The 25,993-nt window shown below is 35.9% G+C and overlaps 1 protein-coding gene across 1 annotated transcript; it reads left to right on the top strand.

Moving 5' to 3' along the window:
• Window positions 1-744: 744 nt before the first annotated feature.
• Window positions 745-21,157, top strand: itih5 (inter-alpha-trypsin inhibitor heavy chain 5). The gene is made up of 13 exons (XM_073866992.1): window positions 745-897; window positions 2,303-2,466; window positions 3,191-3,304; window positions 4,223-4,491; window positions 4,709-4,878; window positions 8,889-9,005; window positions 9,210-9,381; window positions 9,729-10,041; window positions 13,493-14,109; window positions 14,257-14,304; window positions 16,219-16,335; window positions 18,403-18,780; window positions 20,581-21,157. Exons 1-13 carry the CDS (start codon window positions 820-822, stop codon window positions 20,886-20,888), a joined length of 2,865 nt encoding a protein of 954 aa, XP_073723093.1. The 5' UTR covers window positions 745-819; the 3' UTR covers window positions 20,889-21,157.
• Window positions 21,158-25,993: the final 4,836 nt, after the last annotated feature.

Below are 25,993 nucleotides of genomic sequence, written 5' to 3'. Positions count from 1 at the left end.
ACTAGATGGCAGCACCATGTAAACTTATTGAACCTGATTTGGTATGGTTACATGCACTCAAGCTTACAGAGCAAACATACGTTTGAAATATTGGATTCATTTTTTTTTATTTCTATTTTAATTACTATTTGTAATTTAGGCTAATAAATTATATTACCCTAAATTAGCTGTCAAAAACAAGCAGAACTTGTAAACAAAATAAACTTTTCTTGACTACGTAAAATTAAATAGCCAAAAAATGTCCAAGCTTGTATGCTATCATTTTATTAACGATATTTTTTACAATAAAAACCAACGAAAGAAATGAAATAATTTTCTAAAATTGCAGAAGACACACTTGAGTTGCCAACTATAAACTAGATTTGTCTTGCGCAACGCACCCCAAAGATCAACAGTAAATTAGGGGTCAATCTAGGACAGAACACATACAGATGGGTTGCAATATTTTAAGAGAAATAGCTTTTACTGCGTCTAGACATCAGAAACACTTGAGCCTCCAAACACTTGCAGTTGACAGGCGAGCGCTTCACTACTTGCGTCTTAAGATGGGTGGGACGCAATAACCGCCCCGAACCCACTCCACGACCACTGGAGTACATTCGAGCCACTCCAGAGACACAATATCATCTCTTAAAATGTTAGCTATAGTCCTTGTCTTGTTCTTGTGTCCGATATTTCAATGCCAAAATGAGGATGCTGACGTTTTGCAGGATTTGGACCTTGAAAACGACACTATTTCTGACTTGGATTTAAACACCGTATGACTTTTCTTGCATTTTTACACATATGTTCATGGTATTGTGGAACTTAGACGTATGAATGAATTCACCACGATCTCGTTTTTGTCTACAGGCTGCTCGTAGGGTTCCGCGCCAGTTGAGAACGACGTTAACCAAGGTAAGAAAGAACACATGCGCGCGCTCTCCATCGCTTTTTGACTCCAAAATAATTTTGAGTCAAAATAATATTTTTTTTAGCTAATATACACAATTTAGTCTACAAAGACGAATACATTTACTAGTTTGTTGCCAATATTCCATAACTTTACTGGTTGCGCGCTAAGACTAAATATTGTTGTTATCTTTCAGGCAAGATTTTTAAGCGAGTTTGTTCAAACTGTCACGAATTGCAGATTTAGTCTCTATGGAGCAGACTCACTGTCCGATACTGTCATACTAAAATGTACCCCAAAATTAGCAATTGAAGTTATCAGTAGCCTAATATGGTTAAAAGTCGGTCATTTCATGTATTCATTGTCTTTTGTAGTGCGTCACAACAGGTGGACTCGAAATATTGATGTAATGCTTTGCCAAGTTCATTTGTAACAAATAAGATAAGACATTAAGCAGAGTTATATACATTAAAGAAGCAGTACCACTTGAGGTACAAGGATGTTAACAGATTGTTATCAGGGATAACAGATATTGGAATGTTGCGACTGACCAATCAGAATCAAGTATTCCAGAGAGCAGGGGCGCCTCTAGCAATTTTAAGCCATATAAAAAAATATATGAGGTTGCGACCTCTACCACACCCATGTTACTAGTAATAAAACTCTAATCTGATCTTTGGGGTCTCAATAGTGCGTAGACCCTTAGAATTGTCCTACCTTTCCCCCCTGCCAGAACATGTAAAAAGTAAGGGAAAATGTACACCAGCTGGTTGTTACAATAAACCCCACCTGGATAAGAGGTACTGTATCACCCTGAATGGGTTTATTTGGAATGAGATGAAGAATAGTGGATAAATAATGTGTGGATATGTATTATTGACACATACAAACAATATCCACCACTAGTAGTTTATATAGATAGAATAGTTTTGAATTATTTGTGTTTAAAAATGTTAAAATATGTTTCAAAGAATTAAACTGCACCAGTGTTATCAACTTTTATTAAAGAGCTTGTTGGAATGCTTGATTCTAAGTGGTCTGTCGTGACATATTCATGTTTGTTATTCCCAGATACCAACCACTTAAAACTAATAACACACGGTAACCCAGATGCTGCAAATCGTTTTAATTCAGGGTTTAATTATGCAATAACAAAACCAGCTGCCTATACATTATCCCTTACTGTCCATTATAACACATCTCAGCATGTGATTATGACCAATCAGAATCAAGCATTCCAGAGAGCCATGTAAATATTATAATTATGTTATGACTGTGGTAAACTATGATTATCATAATACATTTTTGAAAAAGTTTATCACCTCAAATTGCAAACTATAACACGTGCGTATAACCAACTATTCGAAATATTCATCTACATTTTAAATAAGTCTTGCTTCCATCTGCCAGGAGACTAAACCGCATATTCTGGAGCTTTCGGTCCAGACCACCATCATCTCCCGCTATGCCTTCACGGCAGTGTCCTGCAGCATGTTTAATAGACACTCGGCTGCTACTCAGGGAGTTTTTCAGTTCTACATCCCCACTGCTGCATACATCTCTAACTTTACCATGTAAGTATTGAACTATATACACATACAAACCACAAGCACAACCTAAATGTGACCTCAAACATGAGGATAAAAAACCTAGATTTAACCATTTTGCTCCTATAGTGTGTGGTGTGCCATGATGTGTCAAAGACAGCGCACCACACACAAACAGATTTTCAACCAGATTCTCGACTGTTAACACAGGAAATCTCGCGAGACTTCCGAATTAGTGTGGCGGACGATATGCAGGAAGAAATTTCAATAATAGTGTTTGAAATGATCTTCACGGAAAATTCAAGGGATAAAAAGAAAAGTTTTCCGTCATCTCGCTTTCTGATTGGATATTGTTTCGTTTCACGTGATAATCTCAAGAGCGTGCACGGGTTTGTCCTCGGAGTTCCCCCACACATCAGGATTTGTGATCATGTTTAATATTTACGATTCACAATCGGGGAGGCTCTGACGTTCTTTCGATCAGATTAGGACACTCTTAACACACCTCACACCAAGGGAAAATCTGATAAGATAATCTGTAGAACCATCAAGATAATCAGGACATAGCTAGGATTGTAGGAAGGGGGAAATCGGCCCAAAATCAGCCCGATTATCTTTTGGTGTGTACCCAGCATAAGACCCTTTAAAAGAGTTTATATTATAATTGCACAAAAAAGAGGCAGTGCGTATGTTGTTATTTCCACGATACTAATCAAAATATTCATTTTACTCTATTCGTATTGTGGCAAAGGATTGTGGGAGGACGTGTCTTTCCCAGCCAGGTGAAGGCCAAAGAGAAGAAGATAAAGAAGGAAGGTGGAGAAAGTAATGGCAAACCGAAGAGCAAAGACACACCAGAGCAGAGGTAAAGATAAACCTGCTTAAAAAATTTTTTTTTAAATTACATTTTAAGCCCAGAAACATACTCCACACAAAGACACAAATGTAAACAATAATGGCAATAATGCAGAAACATATACACTGTCTGTCCAAAAAAGTCACACACTGTAATATTTTGTTGGACCACCCTTCGCTATGGCATCCTTTCGATAAGCTTCTGCAATGTCACATCACTTATTCCCATCCAGAGTTGCATTCATTTTTTATTAATGATGGGAGAGTCAGACCGCTGTTAAAAGTCTTCTTCCCAAATATTCTCAATGGGATTAAGGTCTGGACTCTGTGGTGGCCAATCCATGTGTAAAAATGATGTCTCATGTGTCCTTAACCCCTCTTTCACAATTTTAGCCCGATAAATCCTGGCATTGTAATCTCTGAATATGATCATGCCATCACGGAAGCAAAAATCTATATTTGGGCACATAAGTTGCTGAACCTACCTGACCAACTACAGCAGTCTGGGAGGGTCTTACCCATTTGCTTAAGTATATCCAAGGTGTGACTTTTTTGAACGGTCTGTGTACTTGTGTTTTATGAATTGCAATCTGAAAAAGCTTTTGGGTTTGGCCAACTAGCATGGCCTTGTTAGTCCCTGCTGGCTTATGTCATACATAACTATACGTTCTGCAAAAATGATTTCTAGCCCTTGAAATCAATCTTCAGCTTGAAGTGTTTGTATTCTTGCTTTTGACAGGAGCATGTTTTGAGCTTAAGACTGTTATTACCGCAATTCACAAACCTGCAATTGATTAAGGAAATTGTATAGTGGCATTGAATTGAGATAGCTGAGATTTATTTTTCCTCAAAAAATGTCAACTATTGAGATTCATTTGGCATGTTCGTATTTTCAAAGTAATATTTTCTAACCTCTCTCCGTGTCAAGTGAGGGTGAGATGGAGTTGTTTCGCATGGCGGTTACTATCCCTGGACGCAACAAAGCCATGTTCTTCCTGACCTACGAAGAGCTGCTACAGAGACGATTGGGCTATTATAAACATGTGACCAGTATTCGGCCAATGCAGTTGGTCAGCAAACTCAGTGTGGCTATTACCATTGTGGAGCACTCTCGCATTACTTACCTAGAAGTCCTACCACTAAAAAATGGCAAAACTCCAGCCTCCAATGGCAAAACTCCAGCCTCCAATGGCAATGGTAAGGCAGATGGTAACCAACTAAATCCAATCAGATACCTCGGTTGATACTGAAATATGTTGTAACTGGATTTAACTGTTTGGCAAAGTTTAGCCTCCAAGATAGGATAAATATTTGAATGAAACATATGACTACGGACTAACATATTTGGTATTTCTAACAAACAATAACTTTAGACTTTCATACTCACTCATGCTAACACCTTGTCTTTCCTCAGGTAATGTGGGACCACCACTTTCCACGGAAATTAAACAAAACGAAACCTTCTGCAAGATCACATTCACTCCCAACATCGCCCAGCAAGCCAAGATTGCCACCAATGGCATGCTGGGAGATTTTGTGGTCCAGTATGATGTAGAGAGAGAATTTGGCATTGGGGATATACAGGTAGGAACACACAAACAACAAATTATTGAATATTTTAGAACTTTAGGAAACTGTGTGAGCTACAGTACATAAATAATTTATCATTAAAGAAATTGAAAGGTAAAGAGACAAAAAAATCAATGGAAAAGTTATCTCATAATCCACCCTCATATACCTACCAAGGAGGATTAGGCCCAAGCTTAAATAAAAAATAAAAACATCTTGAGATGTGAGATTTAACTAGTAGTTTTTTGAGAAAAATGCCCAAATAAATAAATTATAATGAAAATAAAGTCGTAATATTTCAGAAATAAAGTAAATATAACGAAAAATAAAGTCGCAATATAACGAGAATAAAGTCGTGACGTTTCAGGAATACAGTTGTTATATTCTGAGAATGTCATATTTTTAAATTAACATGTTTAGAGGGATGTAAACAAGCAGATCTGGAAGACAGATACTAAATCGCATACCTGCCTTATTAATAAAACAGGCAAATGAGCTCTGAATACAACAAGCAAAGTTTCACTTTAAGCATATTGTCAACAAGGTTGTTAAGCAGAAGAGTCCAAAATGTGCTGGTGTTCATCGAAGGAAACAATCGTGCCCTTGAGGGTTTTAAGTTCTTATTCTGCATGGGATCTTCTGCTTGTCTGTACACAGAGTGTTTTATTAATAAAATGTTTGCTGAATTTGGTGTTTGAATGTGGCTTAATGTATTTACACTGTGATATATTATTTATTTATTTCCCCGGCTAAAAAGTCTAGGGGCTTTTTCTCCTAGGGGGGTTTTCAACCCGGGGAGGCAGCCTTCTTGGGCTTAACTTAGCACCCTCTTCTATACTTTACATTAATAATACGCTCGCTCATAATGTTGATTCATAGCCGCAGCAAATTTAGCTGCTTATGCTATCGTGTATTATGTTGTGCTATCTGTCGATTTTCTGTGCTTTTCACTGCTTCTATTAATGTAAAGCTGCTTTGAAACAATTACCAATTGTGAAACGCGCTATATAAATAAAATTGAATTGAATATATTAAGTTTGCGCTTAAGTAAAATTGCTTTTATATTCTTGCTTTCATTAGAAAACACGCCTAAAGTGAAACTTGTTAGTACTCGTTAATATAAAAATAAAACATTATTTTCAAAAAATTATGACTTTAAATCTGTATTATATTGACTTTATTCTAGAAATATTACAACTTCATTCTTGTTATATTGACTTTATTCTCAAATATTTAGACTTTATTCTCGTTATATTGACTTTAATTTTTGAAATATTACAACTTTATTCTTGTTATATTGACTTTATTCTCAAATTATTTTGACTTTATTCTCGTTATATTGACTTTATTCTCGAAATATTACGACTTTATTCTCATTATATTTACTTTACTCGTTACTTTATTCTGGAATACTATAACTTTATTCTTGATATATTTACTTTATTCCTGAAATATTACGACTTCATTGTCGTTTTATTGACTTTATTCTCTGATTATTTTGACTTTATTCTCGTTATATTTACTCTATTCTCGAAATATTACGACTTAATTCTCGCTATATTTACTTTATTCTTGTTATATTTATTTTATTTTCGAATATTACAACTTTATTCTCGTTATATTGACTTTATTATCAAAATATTACGACTTAATTCTCGCTATATTTACTTTATTCTTGTTATATTTACCTTATTTTCGAATATTATGACTTTATTCTCGTTATATTGACTTTATTCTAGAAATACTACAACTTCATTCTTGTTATTTTGACTTTATTTTCAAATATTTAGACTTTATTCTCGTTATATTGACTTTAATTTTTGAAATATTACAACTTTATTCTTGTTATGTTGACTTTATTCTCAAAATATTATGACTTTATTCTCGTTATTTACTTTACTCGTTATATGTACTTTATTCTGGAATATTACGACTTTATTCTCGCTATATTAACTTTATTCTCAAAATATTTTGACTTTATTCTTGTTATATTTACTTTATTCTCGAAATATTACGACTTCATTGTTGTTATATTGACTTTATTCTCGAATTATTTTGACTTTATTCTCGTTATATTGACATTATTCTAGAAATATTACAACTTTATTCTCGTTATATTGACTTTATTCTCGAAATATTACGACTTAATTCTCGCTATATTTACTTTATGCTTGTTATATTTATTTTAATTTTCGAATATTACGACTTTATTCTTGATATATTGACTTTATTCTTGAAATATTATGTTTTTATTCTTATTATATTGACTTTATTCTCCGATTATTTTGACTTTATTCTCGTTATATTGACTTTATTCTCGAAATATTACGACTTAATTCTCGCTATATTTACTTTATTCTTGTTATATTTATTTTATTTTCGAATATTACGACTTTTTTCTTGTTATATTGACTTTATTCTCGAAATATTACGACTTAATTCTCGCTAAATTTACTTTATTCTTGTTATATTTACTTTATTTTCGAATATTACGACTTTATTCTCATTATATTTACTTTATTCTTGAAATATTATGTTTTTATTTTCGTTATATTGACTTTATTCTCGAAATATTATGACTTCATTGTTGTTATATTGACTTTATTCTCGAATTATTTTGACTTTATTCTCGTTATATTGACATTATTCTAAAAATATTACAACTTCATTCTCGTTATATTGACTTTGTTCTCGAAATATTATGACTTTATTCTCATTATATTTACTTTACTCGTTACTTTATTCTGGAATACTTTAACTTTATTCTTGATATATTTACTTTATTCTCGAAATATTATGACTTCATTGTCGTTATATTGACTTTATTCTCCGATTATTTTGACTTTATTCTCGTTATATTGACTTTATTCTCGAAATATTACGACTTAATTCTCGCTATATTTACTTTATTCTTGTTATATTTATTTTAATTTTCGAATATTACGACTTTATTCTTGTTATATTGACTTTATTCTCAAAATATTACGACTTAATTCTCGCTATATTTACTTTATTCTTGTTATATTTACTTTATTTTCTAATATTATGACTTTATTCTCGTTATATTGACTTTATTCTTGAAATATTATGTTTTTATTCTCATTATATTGACTTTATTCTCCGATTATTTTGACTTTATTCTCGTTATATTGACTTTATTCTCAAAATATTACGACTTAATTCTCGCTATATTTACTTTATTCTTGTTATATTTATTTTATTTTCGAATATTACGACTTTATTCTTGTTATATTGACTTTATTCTCGAAATATTACGACTTAATTCTCGCTAAATTTACTTTATTCTTGTTATATTTACTTTATTTTCGAATATTACGACTTTATTCTCATTATATTTACTTTATTCTTGAAATATTATGTTTTTATTTTCGTTATATTGACTTTATTCTCGAAATATTACGACTTCATTCTCGTTATATTGACTTTATTTTCGAAATATCACAACTTTATTCTCGTTATATTGACTATATTCTCGCAATATTTATTCCCGTAATTTCAATTATTTTGACTTTATGAAAGCATACTTAAATATCACATTATAAATGACTTCAATGTCGAGATGTTTTTATTTTTATTTTAGCTTGGTCCTAATCCTCCTTGGTACATTCCAGATGTATGACTTCTTTTCTTTAGCTAAACACATGAATTTTATATTAACCGGAGAACAGTATATAATAGAGACTCTTTTGACTTGTAAGCAACTTCCCAGAACACTACTTCATAGCAGTGACCTAAAAATCCCATAGCAACTGCATAGCACGCCCTTTCCTCCAGTCAGTCTCTTCGAAAAATTACTAAATTCACAAGGAATCTATTTTTTGTATTCTTTTCCACATTACTTTGCTACCATTTCTCTTCCCTCTCAATATGTTTGAAATCCATTCAGAATGTGATGAAGTCACTGAAGACTTTCAGCTTCTCTTGGATGCTAAGCTCACTGTGCACACGTGCATGCTCTCACAATGACTAAATGTGTGTCTAAAAAAGTATCTGCTGTATTTCAGGTTCAAGATGGACATTTCGTGCACTACTTTGCTCCCAAAGACCTGCCTGTCGTGCCTAAGAACGTTGTATTCGTGATTGATACCAGCGCCTCTATGCTTGGGACTAAAATGAGACAGGTAAATACAGTATGGTTATTATTGAATGAAGCATCAAATCTGTTTAACAGTTTCAGTAAGAATTAAATGGACACAAAGTCGAGAGGAATCATACTAACACATTTTTCACAGCTGGTTCCTCTGACCTCATAGATACGCATGCACGCACTTCATCCAACAAAATGGCAAAGTTCAAAAGTTTGATTTTTATCATTTCTCACCCAGACCAAGGACGCTCTGTTCACAATCCTACGCGAGCTGCGTCCCAACGATCACTTCAATTTTGTCACTTTTTCCAATCGCATCCGTGTGTGGCAGCCTGGCAAGCTGGTGCCTGTCACACCCAACAATGTACGGGATGCCAAGAAGTTCATCTACATGATTTCACCCACTGGAGGTAGAAACACCCTCCCAAAATTACTTCATTATTACTCATATGCTGGTTTTTCTTCTGGGAAACACAAGGGGAGAAAATTTTGAAAGTATTTTTATGCAGTGATAATTTAGGTTTGTACCTCACAAAGTCTGATACTGTAATTTATGACTTTTATGCTTTGTCTTTTTTGTACTTTTGACTGTCATATGGAAATTATTATTTAAACATTCCTAATGCAAGTAAGAGTGATTATATGATGAAAGAATTTTTATTTTTGGGTGAGTCTTTCATCTAATTTGAAACACATTTTCAAACAAGCTTGTTTATTAAAAACTCATTCATTGCTTTCATTTAAATTGCATTCTCAGGCACTGATATTAACAATGGTATTCAGACGAGCTCAGCTTTGTTAAGGGACTACCTGTCCAGCAAAGATGAGACCCATCACAACAGCGTCTCGCTCATCATCTTTCTCACTGATGGCCGGCCAACAGTGGGAGTGGTCCAGAGCCCAACCATCATTGGAAACACTAAAGCTGCAGTGCAAGAGAAATTCTGCATCTTCACGATTGGGATGGGTGATGATGTGGACTACAAGTTGTTGGAGAGGATGTCCCTAGAGAACTGCGGAACCATGAGGAGAATCCCAGAAGATGCTGATGCCAGTGCCATGCTCAAAGGGTAAGTAACATGTGATAACCATTAAAAGGTACTCCGTCTGTAAAGATTTGTATGCCTTATACTACTAAAACCATTGCTACAAACACATTAATCTTTAATCTTAAAATGTAATCCCGACTTTACAATTTGGAGACCGCCATTACGAATATCTCCAGGAGTGTTATTCCGATCGACTCGAAACCACCGTAGGAAGAACAAAACAATAGCATCTGGACTACTAATGACGAAATGTCAAAAATCCCATCAGAAATGGCAGAAAAATGTAAAAAAACCTAAGTGTTACTTTACTTTTACTTTTTTGCATTTTTAGACATATATGCGTATAACTCCTTAACAAAACAAGATATTTTTACCAAATTTGACACGATGTATGGGCAGAGTCTGAGGCCACACAAAAAAGGTGGTATTTGAAATCTAGCTGAAACCTTTAAAAAGACGTTTTTGGGGCAATTTGAGCTGAATAATCTAAAGTTGTGGTTTGATTGATTTTAGAGATATCAGTTTTTTCCCCATTAAAGTAGATTGAAATTGACTGAAACAACTGCCTGGAGGTGTAAACATGGCCGCCAACTGGCACGATCTTCCTAAAGGGACTTTGGTGGATTACAGTATATATGCACAAATCTATGCCAAATACAAAACATATCCAACCCGTTTAGCATCTACACAGTTTAAAAGCTTACATCTTTATTATTTTCATTGTAGTAAAAGTTTCATATTAAATCTCTTCATTTTTAAACAGCTTTGGCTCTTACAAGCTGTCAAATGTGGTTTTACTGGTCTGTGGTGGCGTAAAACAAAACACTACTGGCTATTTTTAAGACTGGCTACTCAGCATGTCCTGCATTGACTTACTGTTTTAAGGGCCCGTGTTATGCAAAATCCAAAAAGGTGTTTGAACATAAATGTGTTTTTGCAGTGCGTGAACAAAACCACGCTAGAAAAAATCCCCCCACTCCTTTTTTAATCCCTAATTAAACCAGAGCAGTATGCGAAGTGATATGGAACTGTAATGCGGTCCAATCCTGGAACTACATTCGCTGTGCGTATCCCAGAAAATAATTAGACACCTCAGAAAGTTCATCAGCAAATCAGATTCAAGCATTCAACGGACACGTAGTATAATAGTAGATAAATTAACGTGTATCTATAAAGTGTAAAAACGAACCAATCATTATTTAGGCTAAATTAAGTTGGAGGGATCATTTTTAGTCATTCAGATTTTATCATCATTTCATAACAAGCTAAAATGCTATCCATAAGAATGAACTATCCTGTGTGTTCCTTGTTCAAATATATGTAGAAATTTATGCGAGTAGAAAAGTACAGAACTAAAACTTTTAGCGGACGCGGAGCAAATGAAAAGTCGTTAATAAAGCAGACTCTCTGTAATTAAGTAGAGGACGTGCTGAAACACTCAAGTCGACAGATGATCATCATGTTTATAATGTTTCCGGCAGATATTGTTAAAGGATTAGTCCATTTTCTTAAAAGAAAAATCTAGATAATTTACTCACCACCATGTCATCCAAAATGTTGATGTCTTTCTTTGTTCAGTCGAAAAGAAATTATGTTTTTTGAGGAAAACATTGCAGAATTTTTCTAATTTTAATGGACTTTAATAGAGCCCAACACTCAATACTCAACACTCAACAGTTTTTTTCAACGGAGCCTCAAAGGACCACAAACAATCCCAAACGTGGCATAAGGGTCTTATCTAGCAAAACGATTGTCATTTTTGATAATAAAAATAACAAACATACACTTTTAAAGCACAACTTCTTGTCATGTAGATCCGGTCGTGATGCGCCAGCTGACCCCACGCAATACGTCATGACGTCAAGAGGTCAAAGAGGACGAACGCGAAACTCCGCCCCAGTGTTTACAAGTGTTGAGAAAGAGGACCGTTTCTATGTTGTTGTATGTCAACTGATACTAATTAATGTCTTTGTGGCAGTTTATTGTTTAAAATTGTCCGCAAATTTGCGTTTTATATATGTAACACGTGACCTCCCTACGTCACTACGCATTTACGTTAGGTCGCGCTGGACCGGACCTAGACGGAAAGTTGTGGTTTAAAAGTACATATTTTTTATTTTTCTTGTCAAAAATGACAATCGTTTCGCTAGATAAGACCCTTATGCATCGTTTGGGATTGTTTATAGTCCTTTGAAACTTCGTTGATAAAAACTGTTAAGTGTTGAGTTAAGTATTAAATGTTGGGCTCTATTAAAGTCCATTAAAATGAGAAAAATCCTGCAATGTTTTCCTCAAAATACATAATTTCTTCTTGACTGAACAAAGAAAGACATCAACATTTTGGATGACATGGTGGTGAGTAAATTATCTGAATTTTTCTTTTAAGAAAATGGAATAATCTTTTAACAAAAAACTTGTTTATCTAAATGCCCAGATGAAAGTAAAGTGTTTAGTTAGTTAATAATAAAGCCACCGAAGGGCATAGCTTCATGAATTTAACGTGAAGAGCAGGGTTGTTGCGATTGCTTATAACCCATGCAGTTAGTATTTCAGTAGCGCTGTAATAACGGGATTGCGGTTACCACACAAGCCCTATTTTGGACATGCTATAACAAATGATCTGTGGTGTGTTGAGCTGAAACTTTACATACACATTCTAGGTACAACTGAGACTAAAAAAATTACATCAACACATTCACATTAGTCTGAGAACTGATTAAAGGGTTAATCCCTTCTTCTTTTTAAAGAAACAGATGTCTGTTCTTTTAAGGAAAACAAAATTACAATTTTACCAGAAAGTCCCAGGCGCTCATTTTCTACACAAAATGACGACCTGTGATTTATTATTGTGTCAGGGGGAACATTTTCATCCGACATTTACTAATTCATTCTCATTCTATTTGTTACAAGCACATGCCATGATGTTTCACTACATTGGAAAATAATGAGGAAATAAATTCAGACACAGCTGTATAGACTACTGTGCACGTCTTATGAAATCCATTACCAAAAATGTTATAGCATTCATATGTGGTTTGAATCTGCAAAAAATATTTAAGGCTGGTTTTCATTATTTTCTGCTCATACTACAACTTAACAAATTCAGTCAGATACGCAAAAAAATATGCAAAACAAATTTTAATGCCTGATATGTTTTCATTATAACACGATGCTACACAGCTTGGTCAGGTAAAATATGAAAAAGGGTTGATTCAGAATTTTAATATTTTTCTGTCTTGTGAAGAAAAAACAAAGTCAAGTTTAAAGGTTAAAAGTCATGCAGCACCAGAAAAGATCAGATTTCTTTACACAAGGTTTAACAAGTCAGGCCCCACTCTACAAGTTCAACAAGTTGAACCCACAGAAAATATGACTTATTAACCCAAAGTCTGAGGCAACACAGGGCCATTGTAACCTTATTTCTTCATCCGGTCCTATCGCCATTAATCCTTGACCTATTTTTTCTTTATAGCTTCTACGCTGAAATTGGCACACCGCTGTTATCTGACATCCGAGTTGAATACTCTGAGGATGCTGCGGAGTACATCACCCAAAATCTTTTCACAAACTACTTCAACGGCTCCGAACTCGTGGTTGCCGGAAAACTGACCAATCGCAGCTCAGACTCACTGCACGTCCAAGTAACAGCCATCAACAGTGAGCGAAGCATTAAGCTAGAGAAAGAAGTGTCTTTACGTGAACAGGAGCAAGTCACCGAAAGACGGCTGGCAGAGGCGGAAGTCGGTGCAAATGCGGATAGTTATGTAGAACGACTGTGGGGATACCTGAGCGTTAAAGATGGACTAAAGGGGCGAATCCGCAGCCAAACAAGTGAAGAAAGAGAAAACTACACAGAACATGCGAGAAATCTTTCATTGACGTATAACTTCTTCACACCACTGACGCAAATGATAGTGGAACAGCCCAAAGTTTTGGCCGATGGAACTTTAGCAGAGGCGGAGCCCACCGAAGCCCCGCCTCCTCCTGAATCATCCAGTCAGCTGTCGGACGATGACAACAGTCTAACGCCCCAGAGCCTTTACAGAAATGCACCAGCCAAGCCAAGTACTGGAGTCGTCCAGGCAACAAGTGTGTTTATTTAAATTGGACAGCAAGTAAAACATTTGGTTTTGATTAAATATAAGGTTCTCGTTACACATGCAGTCAACCTTGAAAATGAATAAATAGTTTTTCAAATAATCCATGCCAATTTAATTTTCTCCCTTTTATCTGCAGGTGGTGGTAACAAACTCAAAACGTCTGTCACCTTATCCAAAACATCCGGTATTTATCCATTTCTTTTTTACATCTGCTATGCATTTCAGTGAGAATGTGTGCGAGTGTTGAAAGCAGTAATAATGTAAAAGCACATCGTCTCGTCGGGGTAGCTTGTAATTTGTTCTCTTCAGGTAAAAGGGGCTTCATCAGAGCCAACCTAATTGCTACTGAGAGATGTTTATGGGTTCTAATTGAAGTACCACTGTATAGGGGGGAGGTGATGGGAAAAGACTGGGATCATTATGGGGGAAAACTATTATTAGGTGTTTTAGTTATAGCCTACACTACTGATGTAGACAATGTTGTGTAAGGGTTAAACACGCCGGATTCACGAAAACATTCTTAAGACAAGAAATAAGAAAGTTCTTAAGATCAATTTTAAGAAGTTCGTAAGAATGTTCCTAAGTGCAATTCTCGAACATTTCTTAAGTTCTACATTTTTTCTTAAGAATATCTTAAATTTGTGTCTTAAGAATAAAATGACAAGCTTTGAAATTAATTATGATACCCTGCTAATGAGGTAACTTTAATCTTTTCACTACCTTGCGATCATTAACGCGCTACAAACGAGTGATGCATTAAGACTAAAGGGTGGTATTCGCTGTTGTAACAGAGGCCAGCTAGTATGAGTAAATATAATTTCCTAATATCCCAATCGGTCCGTCATGCGGGTCGAGCGCTCTGGGCGTGCGTGCCTCAGTCTCCGAGCCCACAGCTTTGTCTCAAGCGTGCCCACGGTTTCGGAGCGCTTAACTCGCATTTTCGGTTCGCCACCCGCTTAGAGCAACTTTTAGCTGTTCTATAATGTCTCTAAAATTATTTTAACTGGACAAATTGTACTGTTGCTGCAACCTGAGCAGCCTCCTAGCTGCTACAAGCACACTCTGAAAGTGGCGGTGGAGTGTAGGAAACACAGCCCCGCCCCTCCCCCTGACTGCAGAAGAGTGTCTGATACCAGGCACTATTGCGCTTTTCAACCACATGGGGGAGCTGTAAGTCATTTTTACATGGAAACTACATAGTGTTGCTTTAAGATAAAAATGGCAATTAAGAAGATTTTTATTTTTAAGAATGTTTTGTGAATCCGGCCCCAGGTACAGTTCTGCATTATTGCATTGCATTATAAGACAAGTAAAACTGTCCTTGTGTTGAATCTCCAAACTCTGAAGAGTTCTTGTGTCTATCAATTTCATAAAATGTTGCACAAGGAGAACCGCGCGTTCATGAACGTGAGCCATAAAACCACAGGGCTTGTTTGTGTCGTACATAAAATGCGTGTATAATCTGACAACTATATTTCAAGTCTAGCATTTGGTAATAAACTGGGACATCCGCCATTGGTATTTTAGTGCAATATACAGTAGTAAAAGTGACAGAGCTGTGGTTTGGCGGTTAGATATCTACTATGATATATTGAGCCATGGAACAGAAGCCCTTCTTGCAACAAGTTGATTTACTTGTCATGCGACCTCAGCTCTACATGTATGTGAATGTGGAAAGAGCAAAATTGCTGAGACAGTTTACTGACGTAGGTTTCAGGAACATAACTCCAAAAATGTTATTCAAATGGTTAAAGGAACAGTATGTAGGATTGTGGCCAAAACTGGTATTGCAATCACAAAACTTGTGGCTAAAACTGGTACTGCAATCACACAACTCGTGGCCAATACACAACATGACAACATAAACATCAGTTGGGGGCTGCAACTCCACTTTTTAAATGACAATATCCTGGCCGGACCACTGTTGGGAGTGATATAAGTATTTGAAATGAAAATGATTTCCTAATGTCTAGTGACATATCAGAGCCATTTTATGATTAATTGATATACATTTCTTACATACTGTTCCTTTAATTTGATATGTATTACTTCAACTTCTATTGTCTATCTATTATGTTATGTTTTTATCTGTCTGTAGCTGATGGTGATCCTCATTTTGTGGTGGAGTTTCCCCACAGTAAACTGACAGTGTGTTTCAACATCAATGGAGAGCCAGGCCACATTCTGAGACTGGTGTCTGATCATAAAAACTCTGGTAAACTGCACAACCACGTCAACAACTTTTGTATAATAAACAAAACTGTGATGTCACATTTGTTTTGCTATTTAGTGGGCTTTATGTTGGCCAATTTTCCAGATTGAATAAATAGATTCAAGATTAATTCATTTTAATAGTTTAAAGAATAATCCACTTACATAAAAGGTACTGATGATTTGCTCACCCCCATGTCATCCAGGATGTTTGTGTCTTTCTTTGTTCAGTCGAGAAGGGATTACATTTTTTTGAGGAAAATATCCCAGGATTTAATAGACTTTATTGGACCTCAACAGTTTACAGTTTCAATGCAGGTTTAACTCTTTCCCCGGCAGCATTTTTTAAATAAAGCCAGCGCTAGCATTTTTCATGATTGTCACAAAAGTTTAATGCCTTCCAGGAAATATTCTTCTTAAAATATATAAACATGCAACATATCAAATGAAAGAACAGACCCTGCTTTCAAAAAAAAATCCTACCTTCACATTAGTTCTTTTTTATCACCTCTCAAATAAGGGTAGGTTTCTTCAAAAACACACAATTTTTAGCAAAAAGCTGAGATAATTCAATTTTTGTAAAAGACTTTTGATAGTGATCAGATTAAAAATCCTCAAAACATACACAAACATATTCAAAGTATTGCCCTAGGGCGATACTTCCGGGTTTGCGAAAGAGTGGTATTATAATAGTGGTATTGCAGAAAGCTGGAAATACTCGTCATTGGCAGGGAAGCGTTTTCTCTTTATTGATGAGTTAAATCGTCAATGGCGGGAAAAGAGTTAAAATTGCAGTTTCAACACAGCTTCAAAGGGTTTTAAACGTCGAAAGGTCATGCGTTACATATGTAAAAACACACACTTGCAGACCATTTTAAACAATAAACTGACAAAAAGATATTAATAAGTACCATTCCACATACAACAATGTCAGAAAGGTGCTCTTTCTTTTTCTTACGTTAGGTCAAGCTGGCGCATCACACGGCTATTGCAAGACGAGGAGTTGTGGTTTAAAAGTACTTTTTTTGCGAAAATGACGATCATTTCACTAGATAAGACGCTTATGCCTTGGTTGGGATAGTTAGAAGCCATCTGAAGCTGCGTTGAAACTGCGATTTTAAAATCCATTGAAACTGCTGAGGTGCAATAAAGTCTATTACAGTAAATTGAGAAAATGTTTTCCTCAAAAAACTTAATTTCTTCTCGACTGAATAAAGACATAAACATCTTGGATGACATGGGGGTGAGTAAATTATCGGGATTTTTTTGGTGGCGTAATCCTTTAACTTTTAAATATTTATTAAACCATACATTATTTTCTAAATGTAAAAAATGCATTAAATTTGTTGCAAAATACTTTTATTACATTCCTTAAATTGTTTAATACATAAGGCCTATTTATATCAAGGAAGATAAAAAAGTCATTTTAAGAGAAGATGTTTTAAGTATCGCAGCCACTAGACTAGCCATCAGTTTGCGTTTGACTTGATGCGGCACTGCCCAGCCCGACAGGCAGATGTTGTCATTCGCCTGGCAGTGCATGCATGAAGTGGAACACACCCATCTTTTAATCGAAGGAAATGCAGACGTGTTGCCCAAGCAATATTGGCAAAGAAAACCACTTACACTTGGGAGCCGCCATGTACTGGGGTGTTTCTGGGAGATTATAGTGTGGGTGTTTTGCGTCTTTAAATTATGATTGCGTGACTTTTTACGCACGTCAGGTGACCTGTAAATGTGAAAAACTATTTTTGCGTAATTGCCGTGTTTCCATTGGGGGTATTTTTGATTTGCAATTACAATTTGCACAATATATAGGGTATAGAAAGGCAACTGTTGAATCAAAATCCATGTTGATTTAAAAAGAGTTTGCGCATTTAAAATGTAAAAATGAAGTGCGCCAGTTTAGAATATACTATTATTGTCTGTTCGTTGGGGCGGATGCTAATATAGTTACATTTATTTATCATTCTTGGTGTGAACAGGCCTTAAATGCAGATGTTATATGGTCTGTATAGCTGACCTGCTCCTAATGATTATGTATACATGCATGTGCTTGTGTGTCAATTAGGTGTGACTGTGAATGGCGCTCTGATCGGTGCTCCGGCCCCAGTCGGCAGTCATAAAGAACAGCGGACGTACTTCAGCACCATTACTATAGTAGCCAACAAGCCGAGTCGATCTTACATAGAGGTGACCACACAGAAGGTCATACTGGACGGCCGTGACCGAATGATCCTTCCATCTAGCTCCAGTATATCTGTTGAAACTGCAAACCTGGGGGTGGTACTCATTGCTAACGAAAATCTCACAGTGACCATTCAAGGAACCATCAAATTCGTCATCCTGTTTCACCATTATAAAAATCCAGCCCCCTACCAGAGAGATCACCTGGGCTTCTACATCGCCAACAGTAAGGGACTGAGCAAAGAAACACATGGGTTGTTAGGTAAGCACACCTCTGTTTCATGACCTAGTGACCTGCCTTGCAGTCTATTGCTAACTTTTTTCATATATTTCAAGCTAAATTAATTAAATCTAGCTGAAACAAAGGGAAAACTGCAGATAAACTCAGTTACTTGTTACACACTTTACAAGATAATTGCCTTAGGTCCAACACAATGCAGTAGGTGGGTGTGACCTGGAGCTCCTCCAAAGAGAGTTGAAGAGATGAGACATATTTGTAGGCCAAAACATCAAGGACCATGTATTTAATAAAGCTACAGAGGAAGCTTAGTTGTAATGACGTTGAAGTCAAGCAATCGTGGTGTAGTTCACTTATAGCCTAAAGTTATCTTTTAACTTCTGGTGAATGCATTTAGACTTCAAAATTCATGAAAGTTGTGTTCGTTTGTCTTGGAATATTGTCTTTGAAGGACAAAAGATGTAAAGCCCTTTTCACACAGAGATTACGGAAAATACACAGAAAATGCATCCGGAATTTGGTTCATTCACACTGCCAATGATTTTCTGGCATCTGTGTTTGCATTCACACATACCTTAAAGATCTCGTAAAAACATGTGACGTGCCCTCTGCTTCAGTCCAGTTTGCCGACATTTCTTGTTGTGAATGTTGATCTGCGTTTAATTCCCTGTGTTAATTCTGTATGCTATTGTGTATCGTGTAAATAACTGTTCATGTTACTTTAACATGTACGGACACCTATTCAGCCTGCTCGGCTTGGATTTTGTGAAATAACTTTCTAAATAAACGCGACGTGTAGTGCGACTTATATATGTTTTTTCCTCTTCAAAACGGATTTTTGACTGATGCGACTTATACTCCGGAGCGACTTATAGTCCGGAAAATACGGTACTAGGTCCTCTTTACGGGAGCGATCGCAGAACATTTACGGGACGTATTTGTGTTCACACATGAGCCTCTCTTCCAATTTTACAGAAACATTCTGGGACTAAAGTGCTGTGTGAATGGGGTTTAAAGTATCACAAACTTTTGTTGATCACAGGCTTATTTTTTGCGATAATCCAAAAGCCTATTGAAAAATCCTAGTGATTTTTTTAGGGGACCCATGTGAAGCTAACTTCCAGATTGGCCTACAGAAATATGACATCCCTGCAGCTACTTTCTAGGTTATTTCTTCACAAGTATTCACAGTCTCACATTAAAATGCTACCCCAAAACACCCAGAAATTGCCATAGGTATACCAAGGTCCTAAGACCAAAGATTCTAAAAATAAAACCACATAAGTGAATAAATAGTGCCAATTGACATTCTGGGATTGCCTTCCCTGTTAAGAATACTTCAAATTTAAAGGAACAGTATGTAGGATTGTGGTCAAAACTGGTACTGCAATCACAAAACTTGTGGCTAAAATTGGTACTGCAATCACACAACTGGTGGCCAGTACACAAAATGACAACATAAACATCAGTTGAGGGCTGCAACTCCACTTTTTAAATGACAATATCCTGGCCGGACCACTGTTGTCAGTGATATAAGTATTTGAAATTAAAATGATTTCTTAACGTTTAGTGACATATCTGGGCCATTTTATGTTTAATTGATATAAAGTTCTTACATACTGTTCCTTTAAGCTTTGAATTTAACCAAACAGCATTATGATTCTGCCTACCATAAGAAACAGTCAGGAGTGCACCAATGATGCCTTATTAAAATGCTGTTTAGACAAGGCAGCTATTTAGGGTTTGTAACTCATGAGTTTATTACTAATCAATAAAACTTATTTTTATGTACAATATAAAATAAAAATAATTCTGTGTTCACAGGTCAGTTCATGAACGAGGACGTCACATTGACCCATATCCCAGGAAACTTCAGCATGGCTGGAAAAAACAGCACACACGAAACACAAGAAAAAAATACCACGCTGACCAGTTTTCCCGCGTTGAAGCTAAAGGATCGAACGGTCACCGTCATGAAGAAAAGCAGGCGAATCTACTCTGGAAAGCAGACGGTAGACTGCTGGTTTGCCAAAAACAACGCAGCTAAATTGATTGACGGACAGTACAATGATTATGTGGTGTCACACCTGTTTGACACAGGATACGGGGCTAATGGAACAAACACACACTGAAACGCACATATCTGGACTAAAGCCTCATGATGACACAAATAAATGTACATAAACATTTTGAAAAAACGACACATACACTCATATACAGTGTTTGAAGTATATAAATTATATCTAGTGATGTGGACATACTACTCTATTGTACTACTGCTTTTGTAGGAATTTACAGATATATACACTGTATATTTTTAGATAATATATGAAGTCATTTTGTACTAATAATGTTAATGAATTACATCGTTCATAAGATAAACAGTGAGCTCATGAGATTACTGAACGACTGATAAGTCTGTGTGGTGAAGTCTTAAAAATGGATCAATATTGTTACAACAAGCTTAGCTAACTGACACAACAATACATTTATCGTGTTTTGACATAAACATCGTGGTTTTCTCCCTAAAACTTTCTTATGATGAGAACTGTTGTACGCCGACGATGTCGTTGTTAGCATAGCTACAGACGCTGCAATGACCGTCAACAACGCCATATAAACACATACAGGTCAAAGAGGGGAGCTGTTTTTACTGGATTAAAGCACGTTTACATCCAAATTCAATCTGCGTGGAGTACCAAACATGTCCTGACTTTAAAATGCAGCTATATTTAATATAATCATGACAGCAAAGAACCAGCGAGCTCGACGTCGATGTATCCCCATGGTCGCTGACAGATATTTTAAACTACTAACGGTTTTTAGGCATTTGTTGGTGTAATACAGATATTTGCGCGTGAATGAGAAACAAACCTTAAAAGTGTGTGATTACCTGTCTTCAACGTTGGGATGTAGTGACTCTTTCTCAGTTGTGAACTTCATTATAGCGATTTATATGTTGCAACGTAATATAAAGCTATAATGCGGACAACAAGCCTGGACTAGTCGTGCGTTATCTGAAAATAATTGCAGCCAGCCAATCACAATCACTCATTCAAGAACGCTGTAGTATAATTTATATTGACAAATCTAATAAATTGTATTTTGTACTTAAGTACTATAAGTGCTTCATGGGATTAGTCCATTAAATATTAAATACAATACAATATTGTTATTTTTTAAACACTATAAAACTGTAAAATTACTAAAATTGTTCGTAATACTTTTTAATTGATGAATGATAGGGAAGTGAGCGGAAAAATACTTTCACAATGAGGTCCTCTGAAAAAGTTGGTGATCACAATTTTGTTTTGCAACCAAGGAAAAAGTTTAAATATGATCAAACCACAAAAACTCTTATTCTTTTAGGTCAAAACCACACAAGTGAATGCTACAGTAGATATGGGCTTAACAACTTAACCGAGTTGACTGTGTGGTTGTGTCCCTGTCATCACAGCGGGGTCAAATAGTTGTTAGACCCACCCCATCCAGGTGTTCTTACCAGAGTTTACTTAGTTAATATGTTAGGCCTTTATCTTACTGACTGTGGCTAGAATGTAATCATGCGGGCACATGGTAGTTGATCTTCACATAAAAGCTCTGGAGACAAGTGCCCCAAACTACAGATAAGGAGGAAATGCACAGGTGCATTCACACACAGTGGTTGTGTAAACCACTTTTCTAAAGTCAGTACTTAACAGTCACAGTAAACATGGCATTAGGCAATGAAGTACAGCATAACCCCTTAACTGAAAAGGTAATGGCACCTTTAAAATAATATATATTGAATAGTTATAGCAGTTAAGTTTTTTTAATAAATAAAAATAATGCAATCATGTATATACACTTTTAAGAAAGGATGTGTTAATTTTTTACGTTATGCATTTAAAGGAAACTGCCACATTTTTAAAAAACTGCCACATTTATTTTGTGCCACCATACTCATGTAACTACTCATGTAACAGTCTTTAAATAGGGAAAACGTGGAAGTGTTTGGTGGCTTCTAAATTCATCCCTGTTTGGAGCCATAGGAATAAATGGGGCTAGGCTAAATGCTAACACAATCACAGTGCACGCATTGAATAAAGATAGGTATCTATTATTCGTTTGAGTTGAGGTAAGAACATAGTAAAATATTGAAAAACAGTGGTGTGTTACTTTAACACATTATGTGTCATTTTGTGTTCATTTTGTTTAAAATAAAACACAAGTTGTGTTAAAAGTAAAACAAAAAGTGTTGTTCCAATAATAACAGAGAGATGTGTGGATTCAGGGTCAAGTCATTCACTGTGTTGTCCCTAAACTAACACTGATTGTGTTGTTTTTAACACACTCGTTCTAAGAGAAGGTGATTTTATATTTAAAAACAATAAAAATGTTTTTTCCCAAAATGCTAAAAACATGAAGTCATGAGTCTCAACTACTGCAGTTCTGATCCAAATTTCAAATTACAGTTACAAAAAAATGTTTTTTAGTGGTTTTACCAACAAAGGGCACTAAGGTTTCAATGGTTTGCTGCCTACTATTTTTACATATTATCCCAAATGAATAAATTACTGTCACTGCATTATTATTACTGCAAAAAAATTGAAATATGAAAACTAGGTTCTTAGAGCTTTCCAATGATATATAGGTTGTCAAAATTCTTGAAGATTTATAATATGTTTTAGTGTTATAAACATGTAATACCAGGGCCGGATTAACCATACGGGCAACTGGGCAAATGCCTAGGGGCCCAAGACCTCCAAAGGGCCCAGGGCAGCATGGGCACGAGCAAAATTCTGTATCTGGTAATTTCCCGCTGGCCGCTTTATATTAAACAAAGTGTCAACACGGGCTTTTGCGCTGCAAAGAGGGACGCTGGGATATGACTTTGAACGTGAGTTGAGAGCACTGATCTATATAAATGACTGGATTGTGCATAGAACGCTTAACGTAACAGCGTAAAGTGAAGCCAGCACAGAGTTCGAGCCGCCATCTTGGTATGCCCAACCGGCAGACGGCGTCATTGACTTCCATTCAAAATCATGTTATAAATTCACCCGCTTTTCAGGTTTATTTTAGGATATGTGTACGTAAATTAACTGTTAATTCTGGTGTTATTTGCAATGTTTATGCTTTAATCGGGCAGGGAAATTGATTTATAAAAAAACGTTAAGGTGAGTGTGTATGCTGCGTTCTGTTAATGACACGGCTATAAATAAAGTATTTTTTTTGACATTCAGTTACACGTTCAGCGTTATTTATCTAAATAAGTTGAGGTAACTTGTAAGTTTAGATAACATAAAACCAGCAAATTATTGCATACACATACAAAGTATGATTATTTATTTAGATTTCAGAATGAGCACGTTTGTCATTAATACTAAATATGCTGCGGTCTGTCTGCTGATCTGATACTGAAATGAAGATGAATGTATAATAACTGATTAAAAACTAAAGTGTACAACTTTCAGTAAATAACTATGTACATGCTTAGGACGTTTGTGCTGTAATAATGTACAGGGTAACTTCAGATATAAAAACAAAGACTAGTAAAGTGATGTTTTATCATTAAAATCTGATCGCGTCCATTGATTTAATAGAATGTTTGGGTATACCAACATGGCGGCGCGGTGGCTTCACAGCTGTGACGTCATGCGCAATCCAGTCATTTATATAGATCAGTGGTTGAGAGCGGTTGAGAGTCAGTCTCATGCGGACTGACCAATGAAGAGAGGGCCTCAAGTTAAGACCCTCTCCTCATTGGTCATGGTCAGTCCGCATGAGGTGGGTCAAAGGTTCGCCGAGCGTTACGTGACGCAAGGCGTTGCTACAACAGAAAAAAAAGACATAGAGAAGCTAAGTGGGAGCGCGAAGCGGAAATTAAAAAAGGAAAATGACATCAGAAACACAGAAAATGTAAAGTATAAACAGTGGTGTAGTCTACGTGATACGCAGCCATCTGCGCGATCCGATCGGCGTATGAAATCAAATTACCATAGTAACCATAGCGCGAAAGTGACTGGGGAGCAGACTGGTGTGGCCCCACAAGAACCCACAGGCGAGTTACAGCAAAGTACCACGAGAGCGATTGCAGTTATCATATGGAGAAATCTGATTTGAATCGCTCTCGCGGTAATTTGACATCACCAAAGGGTCTGCTTAGCGCCAAATCGAACCTGCAGTGTAGCTGCTCACGCGACACTGTAAACAAACCGACCATGTGGAGAAGTGAACGAGTGGAGCAGTGCACAACATAAAATCCGGAGAGTTCACAACACACATGTGAGTAAACAACATTTAAATCATCAATCCAGTTTATTACTTTATCTGGAGGTAAGGCTCCAATAAAATAAAATAAGCCGGTGTTTATGTCCTGATGGTTTTTAGCTGCCTTCCAGCATGTTTGCTTGTGCTTCATAGTGTTAAACTTCCTTTTTCTGTGTTCATTTGTATCTACGTTCAAGATGTAGCCTATATTACCTTAAACTTCTGTGAGGAAATTCATGTCTGCGTTGATGTTCAGTTCAGACTTGCAGATTAAAGATCATTTTCTTCACTTTGTTTTGGGTGTCTAATATTAGGCTATATGATGGTCTTGTAATAATAATTAAGTAAAAACCTATTTTCATTTTTAGACAATGGTAGTGCATTTGTATGAGCATTTAAATATTTGTAAATCAAAATACACCTCATGACAGTTTGAATTTGAAGTATTGAGTATATTTACTGTATATTACAGTAATATATTCTGTATATGACCATATTATGGTGATCCTGGGTCGTGATGATGGGGCCCTTGAATATTGTTGCCCAGGGTATAACAAAGTGTTAATCTGGCCCTGTGTAATACCATGACATTTTAGAAAATTACTCTCACTGTCTGATTCTTTTCTCAAAATGGTGATAAAATATGAAAACTACAATATTAAAGCTTTCCATCCATATGCAGTTTGTCAGTATTATTTTGGAATTAGAATGGGATAATAAGTGTTATAAACATGTAAACAAAATTGGGCCCACATTTGGGCCCGTGACATTTTAGAAAATATTCTCACTACGTTAAACATTTCGCAAAACGTTGATGAAATTTGAAAACTAGACAGAGCTTTCCATCAATAAATAGTTTGTCAAGATTATTTTAGTTTTGAACTAGGATATAAAAGGTTTAATAGACAAGTAAACATATTTGGGCCCACCCGTGAGCCAACTATAGTTAATGGGTTTGAGGATTGCCCATATTTTAAAGAGCACC

This window comes from Misgurnus anguillicaudatus, chromosome 1 (genome assembly GCF_027580225.2).
Source record: "Misgurnus anguillicaudatus chromosome 1, ASM2758022v2, whole genome shotgun sequence".
NCBI classification, from domain to species: domain Eukaryota; kingdom Metazoa; phylum Chordata; class Actinopteri; order Cypriniformes; family Cobitidae; genus Misgurnus; species Misgurnus anguillicaudatus.
This window is presented reverse-complemented; position numbering and strand designations above follow the sequence as displayed.

Bases quoted from the DNA above. Each gene is read 5' to 3' on its own strand.
- itih5 (XM_073866992.1), top strand. From the start codon at position 820: ATGAATTCACCACGATCTCGTTTTTGTCTACAGGCTGCTCGTAGGGTT. The intron at 10,042-13,492 runs GTAAGTAACATG...TTTTCTTTATAG, and splicing joins GCCAGTGCCATGCTCAAAGG to CTTCTACGCTGAAATTGGCA. The intron at 14,110-14,256 runs GTGTGTTTATTT...TTTTATCTGCAG, and splicing joins TGGAGTCGTCCAGGCAACAA to GTGGTGGTAACAAACTCAAA.